At 39.8% G+C, this 26,822-nt stretch overlaps 1 protein-coding gene across 13 annotated transcripts in view; it reads right to left on the bottom strand.

Annotated features, from left to right (window-relative positions):
• SYNE1 (spectrin repeat containing nuclear envelope protein 1) overlaps positions 1 to 26,822 on the bottom strand; it is a 469,526-nt gene that overhangs the window by 129,492 nt on the left and 313,212 nt on the right. For 9 of the 13 annotated variants that reach the window (XM_046005238.1, XM_046005239.1, XM_046005240.1 and 6 more), the window contains 5 exons: positions 20,365 to 20,559; positions 18,112 to 18,285; positions 14,915 to 15,106; positions 5,795 to 5,929; positions 4,483 to 4,592 (listed from right to left, as the gene is read on the bottom strand). In XM_046005238.1, the coding sequence (XP_045861194.1) occupies positions 4,483 to 4,592; positions 5,795 to 5,929; positions 14,915 to 15,106; positions 18,112 to 18,285; positions 20,365 to 20,559 (806 nt within the window). Of the gene's footprint in view, positions 1 to 4,482; positions 4,593 to 5,794; positions 5,930 to 14,914; positions 15,107 to 18,111; positions 18,286 to 20,364; positions 20,560 to 26,822 lie in introns of those variants that run through there. The other 4 variants (XM_046005230.1, XM_046005236.1, XM_046005237.1 and 1 more) reach the window with 2 other exon arrangements.

The following is a 26,822-nucleotide window of genomic DNA, read 5'->3' as shown; positions in this document are numbered from 1 at the left end:
GGAAAAAATATACAGTGGAAAAAAGACAGTCTCTTCAATAAAAGGTGCTGGGAAAATTGGACAGCTACGTGTAGAAGAATGAAACTCAACCATTCTCTTACACCATACACAAAGATAAACTCAAAATGGATAAAAGACCTTAAAGTGGGGAAGGAATCTATCAAAATCCTAGAGGAGAACATAGGCAGTAACCTCTTCGACATTGGCCACAGCAACTTCTTTCAAGACATGTCTCCAAAGGCAAAGGAAACAAAAGTGAAAATGATATTTTGGGGCTTCATCAAGATCAAAAGCTTCTGCACAGCAAAGGAAACAGTCAACAAAACAAAGAGGCAGCCCACGGAATGGGGGAAGATATTCGCAAATGACACTAGAGACAAAGGGCTGATATCCAGGATCGATAAAAACTTCTCAAACTCAACACACACAAACAGATAATCACACCAAAAAATGGGCAGAAGACATGAACACACACTTCTCCAAAGAAGACATGCAAATAGGTAACAGGCACATGAAAAAAATGTTCATCATCATTAGCTATCAGGGAGATTCAAATCGAAAACACACTGATATACCACCTTACACCACTTAGAATGGCCAAAATCAACAAGACAGCAAACAAGTGTTGGAGAGGATGTGGAGAAAGGGGAACCCTCTTACACTGTTTGTGGGAATGAAGTTGGTGAAGCCACTTTGGAAAACTGTGTGGAGATTCCTTAAGAAATTAAGAATAGAGCTACCCTATGACCCTGCAATTGCACTACTGAGTATTTACCCCAAAGATACAGATGTAGTGAAAAGAAGGGCCATCTGTACCCCAATGTTCATAGCAGCAATGGCCACAGTCATCCAACTGTGGAAAGAACCAAGATACCCTTCAACAGACGAATGGATAAAGAAGATATGGTCCATATATATACAATGGAATGTTATGCCTCCATCAGAAAGGATGAATACCCAACTTTTGTATCAACATGGACGGGACTGGAGGAGATTATGCTGAGTGAAATAAGTCAAGCAGAGAGAGTCAATTATCATATGGTTTCACTTATTTGTGGAGCATAAGGAATAACACAGAGGACATTGGGTGATGGAGAGAAGTGAGTTGAGGGAAATCAGAGGGGGAGACAAACTATGAGAGACTGTGGACTCTGAGAAACAAACTGAGGGTTTTGGAGGGGAGGGGTTGGGGGGTTAGGTGACTCCGGTAGTGGGTATTAAGGAGAGCACATATTGCATGGAGCCCTGGGTATGGTGCATAAACAATGAATTTTGGATCACTGAAAAAAAAATGAAATAAAATAAAATTTAAAAAAAAAGTAATATTGGGTGAAAGAGTGCTAAAATCATGTTGGGACTTCTAATTTAATTTGTCACAGTAGTCTCTGGCATTTTCTGTGTGTTTTTAAAAAAATAGTTTCAAATTAAAAGTTTTAAAGTCTTAATGAAATTAAATTTCTTTATTGTGATGTCCTTTGTAATGGTGGATGGTAGCACATCCTTTTTAATTCATTTATGTTTGTATAACAATCTAGTATAAAACCAGGGGATAAACTTTATCACTGACACATGTAAAATGCCAGCAGCAAATCAGTCTTAAATGAGAACAAAAGCTTTTATATCCCATGAAAAATATTCTTTCCTTTTTTTTTTAAATATTTTATTTACTTGACAGAGAGAAATCACAACTAGGCAGTGAGGCAGGCAGAGAGAGAGGAGGAAGCAGGCTCCCTGCCGAGCAGAGAGCCCGATGCGGGGCTCGATCCCAGGACCCTGGGATCATGATCTGAGCCGAAGGCAGAGGCTTTAACCCACTGAGCCATCCAGGCACCCCTATTCTTTCCCTTTGATGTTTATATCAATTAATGTCCAGCTGAGTTTCCTTATCTATCCTTCAACAGTTCTATACATCACATATTACTTATTCTTTTTAAATTTGTACACTGGAAACAAATCATGCTCCTCTCACAGAGGTTTTCTTACACAAACTATTTCATATATTTGATAGTCTTAGAAATCAGCCGATAAGTTAAAATCTGAATACAAGGGTTTTTCTCCTAGCAATGTTATTCTGATCTTTTTAAAATATATGATATTCTTTGGGGTTCTAGATATGGCTTATTTTATGTTTTTTTGTTTGGCTTATTTATGCAGATGCTTGAAAGGAATGACCAAATTATAATCAAATTGATTTATAGGTGACTTTTCTAAAGATTTTGTATAAAAATTTAAAAATTTGTGAAATTTATCAAGTGGTCTTTAAAGTGAATCCTGTGTAGAAACGCAGCAGTGCACTGCGAATTCCTCTTTAAAATATTTTTGTATTTGAAACAGCAATTTATAGTTGTTTGTCTTTCATCTGGGTCCTTTCCAAAGCTAAAGGCCAAGGAAAGAAAAATATCATGGCAAGAAAGTTGCAGAAGATTCCTACTGTTGCTTTTTGTGACTATTCATATGATGAGAAGGCAATGTGTGAATGGGTTCTTTGTAAAAATAGAGTTTGGCAAAAATATTCAGAAAATTGTGAAGGATGAATAAATGTTCTAGAAGAATTAGAGACAAAATAGAAAAGGAAAAGCGAAGGCAGGTCTTGATTCAGAGTCAGCGTGGAAGAAACAGCATTTCTCATGTTGCCTTTATACAGAAACACATATTTATGGCCTTATCTGTATTTGTAAGCATGACGGGCCATCAGGATTTTGAAAACTCTTTTACATTTTAACACAATTTTTACAGTTTCAAGATTATTTTAATGGAATTCCTGACTACCCATGTCACAATAGTTTTCATTTGTATCCTTTTAAATTGATAGCTATTAATTTTATCAATATTTCTACTGTCTTTTTGTTTCATTTTTCTTTTCTTGAATGACATCCTAATTCCTATATATTTTGCCATAATATGTCTATTTCCATTATTTCATGGTTTGGTTTCTATCATTTTGCACTTGCAATTCTTAAATGTAGACATTATATACATATAGTCAACACTGATGTTATATGTCAGTAACATTTCAGGAGCATTGATTAAAGTGCAAAAAATAAAAGTCTCCAAATCTCTCCTCTCCAAAGTTAGCTTTTTTTTCCCTTTTTAAAGATTTTGTTTATTTATGTGAGAGAGAGTGAGCGAGAGAGAGCACTAGCAGGGAGAGAGAGAGAAGCAGACAGCCTGGCTGAGCAGGGAGCCCGATGAGGGGTTCGATCCCAGGACCCTGAGATCATGACCTGAGCCGAAGATAAGACACTTAAATGACTGAGCCACCCAGGTGCCCCAAAAGTTAGCTTTGATAAATAATCTAATAGCAAAAATGGTTCTTATCCACGCATATACTATACCTACAATTTTATATCACACTTTTACTTAGTACCACATATACAGTTTCTGATATTGTTATATAATTTTTTTGCTAAGATTATATATGCATAAAATTTTCCTTAGGCTTTTTTACACTAGCAGGCATTTCTACCTTTTCTATTACTTGGTATTATAAATAATATTTCAAAAGTCGTCTCCATAGCATCTATTTCCTCCTTTGGTTATTTCCTCCAGTAAATAAATGTTCAGCATTGATAACGCTGGAGTCAGCGGCGTTCGAGCTATTGCCGAATGCCGGTTGCCGAAGGATACCACTAAATCAAAATCTTTACAAGGCACAAGCGGTTTCACTGAAACTTTTTTTAAAAAATATTTTGGAGTTTAAGGTTCTCCTCCATAGCCTCTCAGCTGCATCCACCACTTCTAAACCCTTCTGAGATGGAAGCGGTCGGTTATCTCTGTCATCCAAGAGGTGAGCACACAAAGGCTCAGAGCTGATTCCTTTTTCACGACGACTGTTGGAGAAATGGAATAAAACCCAGACCTGACTCAAAATACAAGGATACTGCAACCCTGCTGTGGTTTCTTTTCTGTCCTGCCTTTTAAGTCAGAATATCCAACCTGAAAATTCTCCAATTTCCTTCATTTCTAACACTTGTGCTCGGCTGTGTCCAAGGCCTTCAGTTTCCATTCCAAACCAGCTCTTGCAACTCAATGACTTTACATGTAGAAATTATAGACAGACATCAAGAGAAACGAAGACGCTTAGTGGGCACACACATTTATTTTTCCGAGTGATGTTAGAGATAGATAAGCTCATTTTGCAGGGAAAATACTTTGCAGTTAGATATAATCACTCAGAAACACACAGGAATGTGTTCAGAATGCATTTCTTATTTGATTCTAAAAAACAAACTCAGAAGCATCTTCTTTGGACAGATATGCTCAGCGCACTGGGAAGAGGGCAAACAAGTCAGTCACCAGCCTTCATAATTACGAGCTATCCTCATGTTGCACAACAAATGTTCAAAATGCAAGTAAATTTAATATCACAAAGTGAAAACAAAATGATTAAGTTCTTGCAGATGTTTAAAATAAAATTTCGAGTGAGATGTTTACATTTCTTCAAATCTGGGCAAGTTGGGAGAAATTGTTGTTGAAACATACCCAGCACCGCCAGAGGTCTCTGCAGCTGAGTGTTGGGTGAGAATTTCCTCCCCACGACTGGCTACTGACCGCAGGAGGCTCTTCTGCTCGGCTAATTCCTGTTCCAACTCCTGCTCAAGGAAAAGCAGAAATGAAAACATGTGTTACTTTGCTTATTACCTACAATCATGGTTTTATGTCTAGAAAATTCTCAGAGAACGCCTGTAATAAGTTCCTAAATTCAGATTTTATATATCAGGTGTGATTTAGGTAAATGCACAATCACGTCTCCAAAGTATTCTATACCTTTCTTTGGCTTTTATAAAAGGTATCTCTGAAAAATCTTGGAAAAAATTAATGGAAAAAAGAAAGAATTCTGCTAGGCAATGGTGCCCTCAAGTGGTACACAATGCACTTTCACTTTTCAAAATCAATACTGCCTGTTGCTGCTGAGATAAATCCTGAAGGGCAGCAGCTTCCTTGAATCCCCCACTTACTTCGTAAATTAGACAATCAACAGATGGGGTTTTACTTCTTTACTACTTGTGAAAAATGCCTTTTGCGTTTGAGAAGAGGAAATATTTTCATATGCCCCATACATAATGCTACGGTGTCAATGAGAAATCATTCTTACTCATCAAAGCTCATTTGTTTCACTAGGTAATAATTTTTAATCCTATCCTGTGATGGTATCCACTTAAAAGTGAGAAATAAATTGCATTTTTAGTAAGTTTTTTAAAAAACATGTAACTCAGGTTTATTTTATTTGTTTATTTTTACCAATTCTCAAAGGCCTTTCTGAGATTACTCATTCTCTAAAATAGGCTCAAATTGGGGCTAATCTGGGAACAGAGTTGGTAACCTTCATCAGGCAGATTATAATGGAGCGATGCTATTTGTAAACCTGAACACCACCTTTTTTTTTTTTTTAAAGATTTTATTTATTTATTTGACAGACAGAGATCACAAGCAGGCAGAGAGGCAGACAGAGAGAGAAGGAACCAGGCTCCCTACTAAGCAGAGAGCCCGATGCAGGTCTCGATCCCAGGACCCTGGGATCATGACCTGAGCTGAAGGCAGAGGTTTTAACCCACTGAGCCACCCAGGCACCCAAACACCACCTTTTCTTAAAGATCGGGCTTTAAAATGACCAGTCATTCCAGGGGTCAGAAGAAAGTACACCGAAGCAGTCAGCCAGGCCTTGTGTCTGTCCAAAGGGAAGATAACGGGCACTCTGTATTTAGTACAGAAGTCCCTTGTCCACCGAAAACATGTCTCTTAAGGTGTTTGTGCAGCAGGTCTGCAGGCGACGGAGCGGTCAGAAGTGGTTTACCTTTTGTTGCTGGAGGCTGCTCTGTCGCTGGTGGGCCCACGTGGTCCGGGCTTGGGCCAGCCAGTCCTGGACCCCGGGGCTCTGGCTGGCAGTTAGGTCAGCATGGCTCTCCTCCTTCTCTTGCGCTGTGCCCTGCTTTTAATGAGGCCGAAATCAAGAGTCATACTATCCACAGAGAAACCTTAACCAAATGGAGTGAAGGGGACTTTGGTGTGGTCTGTAGAATGATACCAAAGTAGATCCATTTGGACATGAAACCAGACTTAAAAAAAAAAAAAAAAAAGGTAACAAAATCCATTGAATTTATGGTATTTGCAGAAAGGAGAACAATAAATAGATGATTATACTCAAATATTTGAGGGGGAAACTATCTACTCAGAGGTTGGGCTTTTTTAGCTGACTGATGTGGTCACCAGATATTCCAGAACTTTTTCCATGCGAATATACTCTAGATCTCACTTCCCACACCATCACCACCCAGACCAGACCCCACTGCCAGCTGTGGCCACTGCTGGCGTGGATGCTGTCTGGGTAAAGGAGAAAGACAAGAGAAATTACTTGTTGCCCAGGCAATCTTGCAATCCTGCAAGATTATCCTGATGGAATTTGAAAGGCCCTTTCATACTGTGTATCAGAATGCAATTAGCTCAGAATGAGAGCCCTTCTAGTCACATGTGCGTATATATATGTCAAAAAGGTAAAATCTACAGTCTTAAGACGACTAATTCACTAAACACTTATTAAATAAGCATGCATTGTGTGTCAGCCGCTGTTCTAGGCATATTCCGCCAAGAAGCCAGATGGGGGCCCTGCTGGGGAGGCAGACCGTAAACCGAGAAGATAAGCTAAGAGCTACAAAGACCATAAACTAGGGGCGCCTGGGTGGTTCAGTGGTTTAGGCCACTGCCTTCGGCTCGGGTCATGATCTCAGGGTCCTGGGATCGAGTCCCGCATCGGGCTCTCTGCTCGGCGGGGAGCCTGCTTCCCTCTCACTCTCTCTGCTTGCCTCTCTGCCTACTTGTGATCTCTCTCTGTCAAATAAATAAATAAAATCTTTAAAAAAAGAAAAAAAAAGACCATAAACTAGATAATGGGATGGAAAGCTTTCTCAGGCTGGGCAGAGAAAGTCTCTTGAGAGAAGACAAGTGCACTGAGCACCGGGTGATGAGAAACCACTTGCCTGGCACAGCTGTAGGTGTAGGGCCCCCCGCCCAGGCAGAGGGAAGAGCTGGACCAAAGACCGTGAAGGGAGAGAAATTGGGCATCTCAGAGAGAGCAGCAGCAGTGATGGGACCAGTGTGGCTGTACCACAGGGCAGAGGAGAGGGACAGTTTACAGGTAACTTCTATGGAGGAGGGGTCCTGCTCCCGAGCCCCAAGGCTGCTCTTCTCCAGTCTTTTGGTTCTTCATTGCTAAATCTGATGATGGAATGAGAGCCCGCCGCTGCAGGTGATCCAGCCTGATCGCCCACGAAGACCCTTCTCTTCCTCTCATTTTCAGATTTTTACACTAACTATTCAGGGAGATAAATGGGGTCTATTGACCCTTCTGTCTCACTCATTAGAGTCTCATGATTAAGTTGCAAAATGTCTGAGGTAACGTAGAGATCCTGGACTTTGCCGTGTTGATATCAATGCTTGAAGTACAGTGAACTGAAGGAAACCGTGAAACTCAGAGGTAATATTATACATAATCCTCTCCCAGATTCAGAGCCACCTTAGCTCACAGGCGACTTCCCATCCTTTAAGATGATCCAGCTTCCCTTCAAGAGAACATGGCGGCTTATAGAAGACAATGGGGACGCCATGGGTTTAAAGTGCGCCATTTGCATTTCACAGGACCTTCCCAATGGGGGACCTGTGACACCCAGTTCAGTACACTCCCCACTCCTCCAGGAATGCTGCTTACAGATGAGCCTGATTCTCCTGAGAGGAGGAGGTATGGGATGAGTGGGCACTGTTCAGCCCGAAGCCCACACATTTCTGCACGGAACAGATTCTCTCCCATCTGAGAATGCACCATCTACTCAACATAAACTAAAAGATCCTGGCTTTTCTGAAAAGGATGAGACAGCAGGTCAAAGGGGACCTACAGAGAATGACGCCAAGGAAGTCAGCGTACAAGGCTGAAAGTTGTCCCCAGTGAGAGCTGCCCTGCTGACAAAACGGTGGCCATGGCCATGACCTGCCACTTCATGTGGGATCAGGTCACTTCCCCTCTGCTTTGTTCTTCAGTAAGGGTTTGTTTTCAGAGCCCAGCCTAGAGACTCACGTGGTGACTTCTCAGGGAAAGCACTTTACCCTTCTACACAGGTTACTACTGTTTGATTGAGAACTTTTTCTACCCCCACCCCCCAAATTCCTCACACTGAATTTGTGCTTAGAAAAATAACAATGGAAATGTTAGATCTTAAGAAGAGCTAACTACTTTTACATGCCAGACACTTATTCAGAATCTAAGACCTAAAATCTAAGGGGAGTCATATTTCACTAATTGAATCCACAGCTTTAGAGAATCAAAAATTAAGTAGCATCAAAAGCAGATGTTTAGTATGTATTTTCTGTGTGGTTAGGTTCCATTTTTCAGCTAGTAAATTTTTCTTTGACTGATTTAGTCATTTCGAAAGACTTGGACCACAGGAAACAAAAAATGATTAAGAATCCAGTTTGAATTTCTTTCCCTTTCCTCAGGGGATGAGAAGGCACTGATTGAAGGAATAGAATAATGATAATTACACTCTCTTCTTGTAGGTCTGGTAACTGTTTTCTCTCCTACCTAGGAAACAGGAAGTAAGGCAGTTTTGGTCCCCAGAGTTCCCCAAGGGTGGGGCTACATAAAGCTGTTTATTTTGGAAATAATAGAAAAGTAACCACTTTTGCCAGGAACATTCTTTGGAAGATTAGTGAGGATTGGAAATGCTAAACATTAAATAAAACATTACTTTATAAAGCATTTCATTGTTTATATAGGGCAAACTCTGCTCCTTCAAAGGATGATACTGTGTGAAAATGACCTAAACTTTTTATGAGGAAAGATCCCATGTAATTCAAGAGATAGTATTACATGCCCATATGTCTGTGTCCCTTCACAAAGAGAAGAAATCTCTTGGGGCGGGGGCGTAAAGGGATTGGTTATTCTTTGATACATACAGAAGTCCAACTAAGTTAAAAAAGATGGCCGTGATAGATATGACCACGCAGCACTGAGAAATGGTGTGCTTATGGCCATACAAGACTGAGGAAGGGGCTTCAGATCTCCTGAATCATGCAAACCCCAAATGAAAGGTACAACCTCACTGACATCTACATTCAGTTTTTTCCCCAATCAATGTTAGTTAATTTCAGATCAACTATAAATCTTTTTACACGAAGGCAAATGACCCTTTTTTTGATAACAATAATGGAAACAAGGCTCCTTTCATTCCTACAGTTGGAAAAACAATCTCTTCAAATAACTCGAATTATAAAAAAAGAAAATCAATAGTTTATATGTTGGAAACTCATCAGACAAAAGATGAGGAAATTTATAGATACTTTAAAAATAAACAAGGTTCAATTTCGAATCAGTGAAACACACTATTTTCCAGTATTTACACTTTTTACAACAGTAAGCTCAGGAAATCCTTCCACTTGTGGCAGGGTCAGGATTTTACTCTATCTGAAGGATCTCTGTGCCCATGGGCAGCAGACCGGGTGTGAGCATCTCGAGCGGCTGCAGAGCTCAGCCCAGCCAGCTCTGACCCATCTCAGATGTATTCTTCCAAACATGTCAGGAGTTCCTTTCCCCCCAAAGAATGTGGTTTGCAAACAGCTGGTGGTAGTTGTTATTAGAGTCATTGCTATTTGAGCACTTCCTGTGAGCATTACTTGCATTAAAATCCTCAGGATTTTTTAAAAGTCGAATACTATTCATATCCTTATTTGAGAAAATGGGTTAATTGGCCTCAAGTTCCAGGATCTTGCCCCAGGTCACCTAGTGAACAACTTGAGAGGTACACCAGGAAGGGGACACTTTAGGAGAGCAGTTGCAAGGTGACGGTCCAAGAACCTCGTCTGACCTCTGTTTGGCACACAGATTATTTTAAGGTTCTAGAATCAAATGGCAGTGTTTTAAAACTGGGGGATTTTTAGATATAAATCCGAATGTCCCTTCTCTGGAAGATTTAGCAAGGCTGCCTGTAAGTTCATGTATGACAATAGCTCAAGCTGAGGAACAGCTGCTTGACATGAGACCAGCCCGCCAAGGTCCTGACTGGGTCTGCTTCGCTCATTTATACGCTTGTGACAGGCCTGAGGCTCTGGAATTTGTGCCCTCACCCCTTCACCCCCCGGGCCAAACCTCCTTTTAATCCTGACAGTGCCACCTGCGAACGTATCAGGCTGCCCCCTTGCTTCCTATCTGCTCTACGAGGTAGGGCCCAAGTGCGGCTTTCTTTTTATGATGATGATGATGATGATGTTCAATGAGCCAACATAGAGCACATCATCCGTTTTTGATGTAATTTTCAACAACTGCAGCTCTCTCAATAACTATTCCAGATGTGGAATCTTGAAGTCTTTCCCTTTGATTTGGTTTTAGAGATAAGGTTCATTCACATATCACAATTAGGAAAAAAAAATTCTATATTAGATTGATAATACTTTTTTTGTAAAACCAAGTAAATTACTATCAACTTTTCGTCTCAGAAAATCATGTTCATTTGTCCAATTGTATTCCAAACTCCCTAATTTTAGTATTTTTAACATTTTCCTTTTTGCTTTAATTCGTAAAGTCAGATTGCGTGTACATTTTAAATGTGTAAATTTAAAGTAAAAAAGCAGTATTTTGCCTTTGTTTCCATTTATTTAACCAATAGTGAGTGAAAATATCTTTTCATACGTTCACTGTTCACTGGCCATTTGTATGTCTCTTCATCTGAATCATCTCTTCATCTTTTGTCTATACCTCTATTAGGTGACCATTTCATATTGATTTACAAAAGATGTGTGGAAATTACGGGAATTAATTCCTTGTTATGTGAATTATACAGTTTCTTCCCTATTTCCCTGTCTTTTCATTTGGTTACTATGTTTTTGGTCACATAGAACTTTTTCATTTTGGGAGCGCCTGGGTGGCTCAGTGGGTTAAGCCTCTGCCTTCGGCTCAGGTCAGGATCTCAGGGCATCCCGCTCTCTGTTCAGCAGGGAGCCTGCTACCTCCCCCATTCCCCCGCTTCTCTTTCTCTGCCTGCCTCTCTGCCTACTTGTGAGCTCTCTGTCAAATAAATAAATAAAATCTTTAAAAAAAAAAAAGGGGGTGGTGGGGTTATGGACATTGGGGAGGGTATGTGCTACAGTGAGTGCTGTGAAGTGTGTAAACCTGGAGATTCACAGACCTGTAGCCCTGGGGCTAATAATATATTATATGTTAATTTAAAAATTTTTTAAATTTTTTAAAAAGAACTTTTTCATTTTTGTGTAGTAGTTTTTTGGTCATATAGAACTTTTTCATCTTTGTGTAGTAGTTTTAAAGAAACTAAAATTCTGGGTGTGGAGCTTACTGGCAAAGATCCTTCCCATCTTAACATTTTTTTTTAAATACTCATATATCCAGAACTGTTCAGGTTTAAGTTTTCATATTTAAATATTTGGTTCATCTGTGATGCTTTCTTTCTATAAAGAATGGAACAGGAAATCTAGCTTATCATATTTCAAATGGTTTGCCTATTACTTTATTATTGTTTTATCCACTGATCTGAAATGTTACCTTAACAATTAATCAATTTCCCTTAAATACTAGGGTCTCTTTCTGAAATATTTATTCTGTGATTTTTTTTGTTCATTCATTTCTTGTGCCAATGCCAAACTATTCTAGTTATGTAATATTATATTTTAATATATGGTAAAATTAAATTAGCCCCTCATAACTCTTCACTTTCAGAATATTATGGTTTTTCTACATTTATTTTGTTCCAGATAAACCTGGAATAATTTTGTCACATTTTATATCATTGTGTTACATTCCAAATAACTTAAATTTATATGTTAGTACAGAAAAAAAAAATCTTTTATTTAAAATGTTGCCTTCCTCCCTAAGAATAAAGTTTATCTTTCCGTTTTTTCCACATTTTTCTACCCATGTTTTAAAATGTTATTTGTTGAGAATTCAAATATTTCATATTTTGTTGGTATTACAGATGGAAAATTCTTATTTCTCTAAGTTATTTTTTGTTTGTACATGGCAGAGTTATGGATTCTCCATTTTTTAAAAAAAAGATTCATTTATTTATTTGAGAGAGAGAGAAAGAGCGAGCAGAGGGAGGGAGGAGAAAAAGAATCCTCAAATGGACTCCCCACCGAGCACAGAGCCCAACATGGAGCTGGATTCCAGCACCCTGAGATTATGCCCCGAGCTGAAATCAAGAGCTGGATGCTTAGCCAACTGAGCCCACCCAGGTGCCCCTGGATTCTCCACTTTATTTATTTTTAATAAGCCAGTCATCTTACTAAATTCTTCCATTTCTTCTAACAGTTTTCTCTTGATCAGGTTTGATGTTCCAGACCACATAATTACATGATTAGCAAAAAGAACTGAAAATACATAGTTTAGTCTGAACAAAATCGTCATTACACCGGGAAAACAGAAGCAGTCAGAGTGTATGTCCGTCAAGTTTCCACCACAATATTGGTGTCCTGGGCCCAGCAAGCATCTGACTCAGATAAGAGGTTTCCCTGGTACCTGAGTTCTAAGACCACACCCTGCCCTTTGGCCCTATCTTCTCCCGCCTACACATTTTTCATCAGCTTCTTTTTCATCATTCTTTCTTCTATTTTCTTCTACATACTTTCATCCCCATATAGGCATGCCATTACTCTTCTGATCTTAAAATGTTTCTCAAGCTTATCATTTCTCTGCCACTCTTCATAGGGAAATTCCCGAGTCACTCATACTCTCCTCTCCAACCTGTCTCCCCTCATCCTCACTTTTCATTCCGAGTACCTCAGCCTTCTCTACTCAGCTGGAACAGCTGCTGCTGACGTCACCAAAGACCTTCATGTCGTGAGGTCTAGTGGTCAGCTCCCAAGCCTCCTCTTGCCCCACTGACCTGCAAGTAGCTTCCAGGAACCAAACTCTTCATCTTTCTCCCATCTCCCTGCTTTCTCCCTTTCATTCTATTTTGAGGGCTCCTCCACATCTTCCAAACCCTTAACACTGGAGTGTTCCAGCACTTGATTCTGGGACCTGGGTCTTCGTCCCTCCTCAATCCCTTGGGATCTTATCAAACTTCACGCCTTAAGGACCATCTAGAGGATGAAGACTCCAGTCTAGGTCTCTCCCCTGAATTCCAGCCACGAAGTGACACGGAATAGGCATCTCAGACTTCACCTTTATGAAATTAGACTATTGACTTAACTACTCTTTCTGTCCCCGCACATCTGTTCCTCAGATAGTTTTCACCTTTACAGAATCTAGGAAGTTCTCATCACCTCAACCTCTGCACTCTGCCCTCTAACTGGTGTCTGAGCTTCTACGCTGGTCCCCAACAGTGGATAAAGGCTGATCTTGTCACTCCTTTTGATCTTGTCATTCCCAGATACTCCAGTGGTTTCTTATTTCCCTCAGGGTAAAAACCAAAGTGCCTACAATGCCTGTAAGATCCTTTGCACCATGTCCCATTACCTGTGTTGGGCTTTAACGGACACCACTCTCTCCTTGCTCACTCCACTCTAGCCACAGTGGCCTTCTTGAAAAGATTAGGGATGATCCTACCTGGGGGCCTTTGCACTTGCTTTCCCCTTTGTGTAGAACTCTCTCCTTCATATCTGCAAAGTTTTCTCCTTCAAATGTGACCTTAGGGAGGCTTCCTTGGACACCCTGTTTAGAACCGCTGATCTACCTAGACTGCCTTTCTCCATCTACTCACCTTATGGTATCTCACCTACAGCTCTTATCATCTCCTAACTTAATATATAATAATGGGTTTTAATTTTATTTATTGTCTGTTTCGCCCAACCACAATCCTCTGAGGTTAGGAATGTATAGACATAAACACAGGCATCAAATATAGTTATTTTCCACCCTCCTTCACTCTGTTATATAAAAGAGTAGCTGACACATAGTTGCTTCTCAATAAATGTCCCCTTAATTTTTGCATAGGAAAATAATAGTAATTTCTAATTTTTATAGATTAAAAAAGAACAAAATTAAAATACTGGACAGTATCAGAATGAAAGTTATGTGAGGAGAAATCTGGGTGAACGTGTTCTGAGATTCTTATATTGACCTAGAAGAAGATTAAGAAATAAACTTAGAATTTGTTAGGTATGAGTGGTAAAGAATAGATATTGGGGGAAAAAAGCATTCAACCACTTAAAAATAAAGGTTAAAAAGGAGAAAAAAAGGAATCGAAGGAGGAAAATAAAAAAATAAAAAAACGAAAAGTGAGATAACAGAAGTCTACACAGATCAGTAATCCCCGTCAACTTTAATGGACTAACCCTGTCCTTTCAAAGTCAGAGATTTTCTGATTAGATAAATGTTTAAAATCAACAAAGTACAGCCAATTTTTTTTAAGAAGCAAACCTAAACAGAAGGACACAGAAAGGGTAAAACCAAGGAAATTTAAAGGATACATCAAGCAAATATTACCCCCCAAAACTCCTGAAATCAAAAGCTCCAAAAACATAAAACAGAAAATCACTATTTGGGAATTATAAGGTCATCACGTGAGAGTAAGAAGGTTCAATTCACTTAGAATATATGACAATGTAAGGTATGAGCCCTAAATTAAAAAGCCTAAGTATATCTGAAAAACAGAATACAGGAGAATACAAGAAAAATATTAAAATGTTATAGAGTATCTTAACCGATGACCTATGTTTAAATACTTTAAAACAGTATATTTGCTAAATGTGGGTATTTATTTTCATTTTCTTTCCTTTTCCTGTATCGCTGTCTTCAGGTCTATGGATTCACACAGTCCTTACAAAACCTATCCGAAAATCAATGCCAAAGTGTGTGTAAAGCAGATCCAAGCGGAAGTATGTGTCCTTCCCCAAATCTTCGTTTGGGGACACTAGGCACAGAAGAGGCCCGGCAGGGATGCCCTAGGATTGAGCAGTGTTGCGGGGCTGGCCTCACCTGGATGTTGAGCTGTTTGTCGTGCAGCGCTCTCTGCAGCTCCAGGAGGCTCCCCTTGAGTGTCCTCAGCTTTATGGCCAGCTGCTCAGCCTCCTCCTTGGTATGAGCCTTGCCCTCCAGGAGCAGGTTCTCATTGTGGACTGAGAGTTCCGATAAGGCCACCACCTTCTGCTCGATTTCCACCAGCATGTTCTGGAGCAACAGAAATGAGGAGGACATTCACAGGCCCTGCAGGTCTCCGCAAAGATCCTTTCTCACATCGAAACACAACACTTCCTTAGTCTTTCACCGGCAGAGTATGCCTTCGGGGTTTTTTCCTACTTCTCTGAGAGATCTGAAGAGAGGTTATAGATTTTTAAAAATTCCTTGAGCTTCCTAATTTTTGTCTCTTCTTTAAGATTAGATTTATTACAATGGAAAACATACTGGAAAAGCACACGGAAAGCAGATTTCATCTAGCCAATGTACAAGGAGAAAAGACCACGCCTTTGTGGAATCCCATTATTATGATTGTTTTAGCATTTTGGTGGTAGCTTCTAATGCTTATGACTGATAAGAGTAAAGACATCATAGGATCAACCCTTTAGTGTCAACTTAAAGATGATTCTTTCTTTTTTTCTTTTTCTAGAGATTTTAATTATTTATTTGACAGACAGAGATCACAAGGAGGCAGAGAGGCAGGCAGAGAGTGGGGAAAGCAGGCTCCCTGCTGAGCAGAGAGGATGTGGGGCTGGATCCCAGGACCCTGAGATCATGACCTGAGCCTAAGACAGAGGCTCAACCCACTGAGCCACCCAGGCGCCCATGATTCTCTCTTTCAAGACACTGCTTTTCTTTTTAGATTGCTGCTCTCATTTCTTAATTTTAATTTTTTTTTTTTATATATTTTTAACCTTGCATTTCCAAAAGTTTTCCTAAGCATTTTACTTTCACTTTCTGTGACAACACTTTAGGGCTGCCTGTTCTTCTGAAATAGAGGCTAAATTTAGAGAAGGAGCAAACTAGTCTTCCTTCTTCCAAGGTAAGATTTAAAACAAAAACGAAAAAAAGAACAAAATAAAAACATCTCAGCTAAACAAATAATAACATTTTATTTCCTGCAGAAATTATTCTGTTCTTATATTCTTTAACTCTGAACTTTTTAAAATGTGCTAACGTATATTTAGTCAAAGTAATTTATTAATGAGAAAAGATATTTTAAATCAGAAAAACTACTATCAACTTGCAAGAATATATGTTGGAACCAAAAAACGTGAACTAAATGGAGGTGTGAAATGTTTAGCGAAATGGGGCTTAATGGATGATTTTCTGAAGATTATTTTTGGGAATCTAATATAATTCTGTGCCGAACAGACTTTTCCATTAGGCACAGCTGGCACAGTGCTGAGAGCTCATGATACTCCCAGAGGGCCAATAAAAAGCTTAATTTTTAATTTCTTCTAAAATCAGAAGAAAAAATGAATATAGTAATGAACATGTATTAATAAATCCACCCTGGATCATATTACTCTTGTACCAAAGCAGTTATAAAATAAAAATATAATTTTTGTTGTTTTATAGAGGAAGACGCCCATAGAGGCCAAGTGTCCAGGGCCCCAAAAGTCATGAGACCCTAGTAATAGCCACAGCTCTAATTGCATGACTGGCTTAAATACTACATTTGAATGGACTGAGGAATTGCTGTACATTTGTGTGATTCCATATGCTTCTAGTTTCTAAAAATGTTGTCAAAATACCATTTCAATACTTCATAAAAACCCTGAAATGTATTATCTGAATTGTGGAATTTATGTATCGCTATAAAAATAGAGACATCCAAAAGAGAGAGGTGGGAGTAATGGTAAAACATAATTTGGGAACGCTCGTTAGTACATGTGCTCATTTTAAGCACTAGCAGGCAACGCAAAAAATAGACATTTCTTTCCAGCAAGAAAGGATGATATAAAGAACAGAAAACATTCACACATGGCTCTCTACTCTCTACCATCCAGGCAGAGAATAACAATGCTTTGGATACACATAGATAAGTTGGCTAGAGAGTTTAAAAATCCAAGTTATAATGATCACTATTACAATAAATCCCAAATCATAAAAGGAACGATCAAAATAGCATACTACATATTAAGAAAAAAGATAGTGTTTGTTCATTAATGGTTTTTGCACATTTCCTGATTCTAAATAGGAGCCATATGAAGTCATGCATACTGATACTTAACTACTGTGGATTAGGTAAATCTTTCTAGATACGGGTTAGTTTGTTAAAAGAAAGTGCTTCTAGATATACGTCACCCACGTGTGAAGTCTGTTATGTTGCTAAACACTGAAATTCGGTGACTGGTACCTGGGAGTTCATTATTTATTCTCTATACTAATACATGTGTCTTAAAGTTTCCATAATGAAGAGATAAAAAATATTACAATAAAAACCTTAATATCGGAGCGCCTGGGTGGCTTAGTGGGTTAAAGCCTCTGTCTTCGGCTCAGGTCATGATCCCAGGGTCCTGGGATCGAGCCCCGCATCAGGCTCTCCACTCAGCGGGGAGCCTGCTTCTGTTCCTCTCTCTGCCTGCCTCTCTGCCTACTTGTGATCTCTGTCTGTCAAATAAATAAAATCTTAAAAAAAAAAAACCAAAAAAAACCCTTAATATCATTAGTCCTTACATTAATTCCGAGCGACTTCACATCAGAGGAAGGTAATTTTCTGCTCCAAAAGACAACCTTCCTATGTTTAGTCTATCTCTTTGTAACTGACAGTTTTTCCAAGTTGTCCAAACAATATATCAGAGTTAGAACCAAAATTACAACAGAGCACCTAGAGACACGTCCTGTTGTGTTTATCCACAGTCTGATTCACTGACAGTAATTCTTTTCATTGGGTTTGTAGTCCTTTCTAGCCACTAAATATAGATACCATAAGTGTTTTTGGTATTTATGGTCTTTTTTAAAAATGTCTTTTTTAGGAAGCTGAAGATTTTCTAAAGAGTAAATACCACCGGTAAAATTTTTCAAAAGACTAAATCCAATTTTGGATATCATTTAGGCTTTCATAAGGTGTTGCTTTCTACTTGCTAATTATATAAAACATATGGATTGTGAAAAATCATATATCCATACCAAGTCTTTTTACTATTATGTTTTCTGTAGTTAAACAATATACTTTCTGATGTTGGCATATTCCTTCAAGACCATTTTTGTACCTGGCAGTCCACCAGCTGGGCCTCCATGTCCATAGGCTCCATGGCTGTGCCCAGTGCCGTGTCCAGAGTAGCCTTCGTGCTCAAGAGCCAGTGGTCCAGCTCGTCGGCCTCACAGCGATACCTCTGCAGAGCCTGTTCCTGTCTCTGTTCCTCAAGCTGCTCGCTTAACTTCTCCTAATGAATCAAGTAAAATGTAACATAGATCACCACCGAGTAAAGTCATGAGGATACAACGCAAAAGAACCAGGTTCTTCTTGGTCCTGGTTGTGCATCAGAATCACTGCGACTTATAAAGAAAAAAAATACCCATACTTTAGCCACATCCCAGAGCAATAAATGAGAGTTTCTGGAAATGAGTCTCAAGATCAGTATCTTTTAGGGGCGCCTGGGTGGCTCAGTTGGCTAAGCAACTGTCGTCAGCTCAGGTCATGATTCCAGGGTCCTGGGATTGAGCCCCACATCAGGCTCCCAGGGAGCCTGCTTCTCCCTCTCCCTCTGCCTGCTACTCTGCCTGCTTGTGCTCTCTCTTTCTCTGTCAAAAAAAAAAAAAAAAAAAAAAAAAAAAAAACTAACCTAAAAACAAAAAAAAAAGAAAGAAAATCCCCGCCTTAACTTTCCAAGTCACCTTAAAAAAAAAAAAAAAGATCAGTATTTTTTAAATGCTTCTCCGATGATTCTAATGTGAACCCAGAGTTTAAGCTTCTTACATAATATGCCTATGGGGCTAGGCAGATAATGTAAATAACGGAAATTGACCAAGGATTAGAACAAAACAATGGCAGAAGAGGGTAAATGGCAATAGATACTTTACCTCAATGTCTGGGAAAGTGTAAGGAGTGGTAGGGACAGAGCACCACCACAAGGTTTCATGCACGTGATTCCCTACAGGAAGCATGGTACGTGTTTCTTGAGTGAAAGCAGAAATTCAAATTTTTTGGTTACATCTTTGGATTTTCTCAATGATGGCAAATAATTCATATTAAAAAAAAATCCAAGTCAATCATGTCATTTTAAAACTCCACAAGGATTTCATAGTGTGATTAGGAACAGTATTAGTGAATTCAAAAATTAATTCTTAAGACAAGGAGACTGTAAATACCTTATTTTAAAAAATCATTTCATTAATAACTTATTATTGTCATTACTTGTAAAATTTCTTTTGCATTAGAATCATCAGAAAAGCTTGTTGAAAATAGAGATGTAATAAAGCTGACACATTATTTTAAATTTCTCTCAAACAAAAAAATACATGAATATATGATTTGACTAATCTTACAATAGGTAAAACTGGAAAGAGCCTACACACAACGGGTCTATGTTCAACTGAATTACAGCATAACCAGCAGCTAAATAAATACTCTTAAGTTCATATAATAAGAAATGTATTGAGAACTGATTATGTGCCAAAGAAGGTGCTTCACCCTAGAGACACCAGGAGAGAGACGCTCAAAAGATCCTTAAGAGGTCCCCAGTCTAGGGGTGCCTGGGTGGCTCAGTTGGTTAAGTATTTGCCTTTGGCTCAGGTCATGATCCCAGGGTCTTGGAATTGAGGCCTGTGTCGGGCTCTCTGCTCAGCAGGAAGCCTGCTTCTCCCTTTCCCTCTCCCCCTGCTTGTGTTCCCTCTCTGTCAAATAAATAAAATCTTCAAAAAATAAAAAATAAAAGAGATCTCCAGTCTAATCAAATTTATAGAAGCAATGATATGAACATCATTTATGTTTAGGGCCAGGAATTATAAGAAAACAAAGAAAAAGCAAAATAACTTATTTTGTAACCTATGTTACTGTCACCAAAATTTATCTATTAAATAATGTTAAAGTTAAGGAACATGAGAACCAGAATTGCAAAACTATATTCATGAACTAATGCACTCAAATTGGTTAAGGATGACTAAAGATTTACTCTTTGGAGTATTAGTAATACTAGTCATAAAATGCGCTTATTTAAACAGAACAAACCATTATGCAAACCTTTCACAATTATCCTTCCCAAGGCTCACCAAGTTTTGCTTTTCCACATTCTCAATTTTTCATGCTGAAATGAGTCAGAAAGTGGTGAAAAGACACATTCATGGCTACACACTGACTCAGCGCTCTATTCACGAGACTCTCCTTGAGACACACACAATACCAGCTTCTTCTGAGTGGGAAACCATAAAAATGTGGATCACATAAACAACCCGCATGCTTGTCAACACAAGTTGGGGAGTGAACTTAGACGTGAGCGGCACCTTCCGAGTCACTCGTAAGTTACCTCCAAAAGCTGTCGCTTCCCTGAGGCCTTCATCTTGATGGTGGACATGCGCTCGGCCAGGACGGTGAGCGTGGACTGTAGGGCCAGCTGTTCTGCGGGGTCGGACTCAGGGGACTCGGACACCAGCTCCTCCGCGAGCGATGACTGGAGCGCGCTGATCTCATCCTGAAGCATGAGGATCTCGTCCATCAAGGCCTGTGGAGAAGACTGTGCAATCACACGGCGGTATGTATTTTTTTGGGTCTGAGGAATCACATCCCTAGCGGAGTCTCACCCTGAGATGAGCGAAGATAGTTCGCGGGCAAGTCGTCTAACCAGCAAGCGGGTCCCATTAACTAAAGCTCTGTAATGAAAGTACCAGAATGAATGCCAGATGTTTCTGACTTCAAAACCGATCTGAGTCCGTTAATTCGTCCTTCTGACATTCAGTTAGGCTCACTTTAGTCCAAGGAGAGGGGTCATGCTCAGTCTGAGTCTATGATTCTGTGTTGAAAACAGAATTCACTATTTTCTTTCTCTACGTGATTTTCGCCCACTCCCAATTTCCCCAAGTCTGACATGACACCGTGGTTTAACCCAAAGCTCACACGACACTAGACCAGGGAGATCCGTGCCCTGTTTCTATGTCCTCACCCTTTCCTGGTTGTCTCCTGTCCATTCTTTTTTTTTTTTTTTTAAAGATTTTATTTATTTATTTGACAGAGATCACAAGCAGGCAGAGAGGCAGGCAGAGAGAGAGAGAGAGAGAGAGGAGGAAACAGGCTTCCCGCTGAGCAGAGAGCCTGATGTGGGGCTCGATCCCAGGACCCTGGGATCATGATCTGAGCCGAAGGCAGAGGCTTTAACCCACTGTGCCACCCAGGCGCCCCTCTCCTGTCCATTCTTGAGGCTTCAAATGCTTTCTAATACTGAATGCTCAATGGATGTATCGCTTACCCAGACATCTCTCCTAAATTTTAGGCTTTCTACTCAACATACACATTTCCTGGTATCTCCAGTGTGATCCATAGAAAGCCTGCTTCCTCCTCGGGCTTCCTCATCTCAGTGGAAGGTAACATTTTAGCATTGTTCAAGCTCAGGACCTGGGAGGCTCTCTTCACAGCCCCCTCCTTCCCTCGCCACATCCAGTGCAACACCAGCTCCGCCCAATGTATCGGGCAGGTCTCCTAGGCCCCACCCCAGGTCAGAGCCAGCTCTCTTACTGAATTGCTCTAATGCTCTACTGGTTGGCTTTCCTGCTTACGAGCTTACCTGGCCTCTCCCGTGACTCTGCACAAAGCAGTCAGAGTGAGCTTTTAAAAAGGTAATCAGAGCCTTTCGCTCCCCTGCTTTAGAATACTTAGGCTTCTTGCCTGTAAAGGAAGAGCCAGACTCCTTGCCCTACTGGTACATCTCGCTATGCCCGTCCTGGTACCATCCAGGTACCTGCTCATGATGTCCCTGCCTCCTGTACTCACTCTAGGACCTCCAGCTCTTTTGGGGAAATAGTACGTTGATTCCTTTATTCACATCCATCACGATTCTATACATGGTTTTTATTTCTCGGCTTTTGATATGTTATGACTTGCTCTTTGACTGGGATCTTGACAGGAGAAATTCTTGTTTCGGACTTGAATGGTGTGTTAGAAAAAAACAGGTACTACCCCAGGCTTCCTATTTACTAATATTTCATAGTTGCTAACGTCCCCGTACTTGTATGGTCACAGCTCGGCCACCGACTGTGGGCTTCAGGGTAAGCCCAGTGCCTCCTCAGAGTAGGCTCTCAACAAATACTAAAAAGCCAAACAACAAAAAAACCTTCTCTTCTCCTACTCTCAAGTGTCATCACACTCAATTGATTTTTTAGATATTTACACTGAAGTTGTTCTATGCATCTAGAGAAGTGCACAGACTCCTAAGTATAGGTCCGTACATTTTCACAACCCATGTCCCGCCACTCAGATCAAGAAACCAAAAGGAACACAGGCACTCCTATCCAAAATATAGAAACCACTTGACACATCAGTAAGAAAAGACAAGGAAGGACTCCAGCGGACCAAAGATTTTTAGCAGGCGGTCCCAAAAGAGGATATCCAGATGGCCAAGAAGCAGAGGGAAGAGTGCTCAATCTCGTTAGTGATCAGGGAAATGCAAATTATAACTACAGTGAGATACTGCTATGAACCCTCTGAAAGGCTTCGGTGGAGAAGATCCGCAAAGCAGGTGACAGTGACGAACCATACAGAGGTGACAGTAACCAGCCCTTTGCACACGCGGCGTAAGCAACTTCCATCATCATGACAGGGAGGGAAAGAAGCCAGACACAGAACAGTACCTCAGGCGTGATTCCGTTTTTATAAAGCTCAAAAACAGACAAAAGTCGTCTGTGATTTTTACAGGTCACCGTGGTGATCTTTGGGGAGGAGGTAGGTCGTAACAGAGAGGAGGTCAAAAGGGCTTGTGGAGTCCTAGGAATGTCCCTTTTGGTTCTGTGTATTGCAAATATCTGCTCCCACTTTGTGACATAGTTGTCCCTTAATGGGAATGACTTCCCTCCTGCTGCCTTTCAATAAAATAAAGTTCTTAATTTTATCATCATAGAATATATCAGCATTTTCCTTCACTAGAAAAGTTAGGGTTAGATTTGGTGTCCTATTTAAGAGATCTTTGCCTACCCAAGCTCATGAATGTATTTCTCCCTGTCCTCCTCTAGAAGATGATATTTTAAATACAGTATGGCCCATGAAATATATCAGTTCGCACAATGCTTGTTATCACTTCATGACAAGATTGAGAGACTGCAGATGTCAAGAAATTTTTAAAGCAACTTGACATTGACATGCCCAAGCAGTATCTTACTTTATTTTGCTAAAATACTGGTCTGATGGGTCAGAAATTTCAAAAATTAAGTACTACAGATAGTTTGAGAAGTTCTGTTTCAAAACTTTTTTTTTAACCTTCATATTTAGATCTACAATATACACAAACTTAGTTTTTGTGTCCAGGGAAGGCAGGGGTCAATTTTTTTTTTTTTAATACAGATATCCAATTGACCCTGGATGACTTATTCAAAGTACTGTTTTTCACCCACTGTTTTTAAGTATAATATTTGACATAAACCAAGTGTCTTTGTAGGTGTCCGTGCACTTGTGGCTTCTAATCCTGTTCCATTGACTCAGTTGGGCTATTTGTGTCAATGCCACACTGTCATAACTACTATTGCTTTGTAAGTCCCACTCTCTGGTAGGATCCATCCATCAACCTTATTCATTTTCTTTTCAGTTGTCTTGGCTATTTTTGACCCTTTTCATTTGCAATATATTTTTTATACATTAGCAAAATATTTTTTTTTAATTTTAAAAAGATTTTATTTACTTATTTATTTGAGAGACAGAGAGATCAAGCGAGAGTGAGCAGGAGAGCCAGAGGGAGAAGCAGACTCCCTGCTCAGCAGGGAATCCAACACAGGGCTCATCCCAGAGCCCCGTTTCATGACCTGAGCCAAAGGCAGACACTTAACCAACTGAGCCACTCAGGTGTCTGTTGCAAAATATTTTAAAGTTAGCTTGACAATCTCTACCAAAGAACTTGCCGGAATGTATTAATGAGATTGTAATGGATTTAAAGACTGGCCTTGTTTGTTATACTTTGAAATGCTTTTTCTTCAGTAAATTATTTTCCACTAATTCATAACCATTTCTTGGTTATTATCAAATACATAAAATTCATATTATTTGGTCTCTTTTAAAGGCTTCTCCATAACTAGACTGACCCCATTATGTCTTTTTTTGTGTGTGCTGAACCCCTGTGCGAGCAAGGAGAGTCCCTCACTATCTTATTACCATGTTCATTCCCATTCTCTACTCTGTGCCTTTCTTCACATGTGTTTATATTTATAGTGCCTCCTACCCACTCCTGTTGCCACTATACATTTTTAAGATCTGTGCCTCCCAAAAGACCTGAATTTCCTTTTTTCTAATTCCTATCTCTGTAACCCACAATCCCATTGCTTTTTTGTACAATGTGTTGGTGATTCACCCCTAAAAGCACACATTTAAATCATATATTAATGAGAAAGTGTGTTTTTTTTTCAGCTGTGCACATAGTAGGTGCTCCACACATCTAGCTGACTTAATTCTAACTTACAACAGATAAAAGAGGTATCTGAATCATGAAGCAACCAGGAAGAAAAAAAGCCACCTCCTTGAATCTCAGTAGAACTGACCAGCCAGTGTACAGTGAGGTCACCAGCTTCTTTTTCAGGCTCACAATGTTCTAAATGTTCTAAAACAGCTCTCCGGATGGTGTGTAGTGAGGAATAAGTGATTTAGGAATCCTGGAATGGCTGGTTTTCATCTGTTAGGGTCAAGCCTCGCCCATTAGTGTTTCAGTTTACTCTCAAGGGAGAGTGAATGTTTTCAGAAGGTAGCTATAGTTTTTTTGTTTTGTTTTTTTTTTTTAGATTTTTTTATTTTATTTATTTGACAGAGAGAGATCACAAGTAGGCAGACAGGCAGGCAGAGAGAGAGGGGAAAGCAGGCTCCCTGCTCAGCAGAGAGCCCGATGCGGGGCTCGATCCCAGGACCCTGGGATCATGACCCGAGCCGAAGGCAGAGGCTTTAACCCACTGAGCCACCCAGGCGCTATAGTTTTAAACTTTGAGGTCCAGCAGCCAAGCTTATTGGAGATGGGGTTTTCTTCTGAGGCAAAATGTTTTGAAATCACATAGAGGGGGTGGTTGAATGACATTGTGAAAGTATTAAATGCCACTGACTGCACACTAAAAAGTGGTCAATTTTATGTGATTTGAGAATTTCAACAAAAAGATCCATAACTCTGTCTTAGCTGGTGGCCAGCTGTTCCCTTACGACATCCAACTTAAGACTAAGAGAAGGAGAAGAAATGCACATCTTTCGGTTTCAGACTTGTTTTTACAAAGAGGATATGTGTATGACACTTCTGTGCTTTAGAGAAGTACCTTGGGCTTCTCTAAAATGACTCACTTTGCGGAGAACATGAAGTTCATGTTTGGTTTAACACCAAAGGTAAACGTGAATTTTATCGTGACTTTCAGAACTATGCACAGCTCATTTCAAACTCTGAGTTGTCATGTATACTGAAAAAGCAAAAACGAAAAGAAATGACCTCAGAGGGGCGCCTGGGTGGCTCAGTGGGTTAAAGCCTCTGCCTTCAGCTCAGGTCATGATCTCAGGGTCCTGGGATCGAGTCCCACATCAGACTCTCTGCTCAGCGGGGAGCCTGCTTCCTCTTCTCTCTCTCTCTCTGCCTGCCTGTCTGCCTACTTGTGATCTCTCTCTGTCAAATAAATAAATAAAATCTTAAAAAAAAAAAAAAAAAGAAATGACCTCAGAGCTCTGCTTACTACCCATCTCAAAGCTTAATGTGGCAAAGAAAACACACACCCACAAAGCATGAACTGTCCACGACCATGAAGGTCCCTATCAAAGAAAGCCTTATCACTTAGAACGGCCACAAGTCAGCTTATGAACTGTAGGGATGTCTTAAAATTAGATCTACCATACAATTTGGAGAAGATAACAGGAAAGACACGGCACTCCACCCAAATTCAGCAGATTTAAACAAATGTTTAGAGAAAAAACGTAGGGATTCTTTAAAGAAACATCAATACTTCCGAGAGAGTTGGGAAAGAAATAACAAGTGTTTCTATTAATTTTTAGAAAATATAAAAAGCATACCTGACTTCCTCACCCACATTCAGCTGGAACTTAGAAATAGTAATTCTACAACAGTTCTTGAAATTTTTTAAAATGCCTTCCAGAAGCTAAGAACTAATTTAGACTTTGTGATACCATTAGCTTTTCACGTGGGCAGCTCTGTCCCAGAATTTGTAGAACATAGGTACAGATGGTAAAAGTAGGTCAGATGGAAAATTTTAGATTTGTGATCATATGAAAAACATTACATTATTTATATTTTCTTTGCCTCCTATTAGAGCATTAATATAACTATTAAGTTCAGATGATGTGTAATCATCATGAAATTAGCTACATCTCCTCACTGTTAACATTGTACACATTACCATTCCCAATTTAGAAAGATACAGAAAGTCAAGTGGTTGGCGTTAATTACAGGAAAACTCAGATTGATTTCTAATATTTAATACTTAGCATTAACATGCAATTTTGAGTTTTCTCCATTAAATCCCTTGAATAAAATAATAATTGTGTTCTACACTGCTCATGCATGTTTTCACACCAATGCCAGCCACACAGGGGGCGGTAGTCCTAATTGGGAGCTAATTTGCATTTCCCATTAGGAACTCTGAAATGTCAGGGCAGACTAGCGGGATCCTGTTGTCATGCAGTTCCTAAATCCTGGGGGGATCTAGTGAAGCTGTGGTCAGTCACCTGGGACACTAGAGTGATGGGTTTTGAACAAAGGCAGAGATGACCCTGAGCGTTAAGGGAGTCGAACTATGTCAACCCTCCCTGGAACCC

The sequence above is a fragment of the Meles meles genome, chromosome 5 (assembly GCF_922984935.1).
Source record: "Meles meles chromosome 5, mMelMel3.1 paternal haplotype, whole genome shotgun sequence".
Lineage (NCBI taxonomy): Eukaryota > Metazoa > Chordata > Mammalia > Carnivora > Mustelidae > Meles > Meles meles.
The sequence above is the reverse complement of the archived record's forward strand: the minus strand, read 5'-3'. Positions and strand labels throughout refer to the sequence as shown.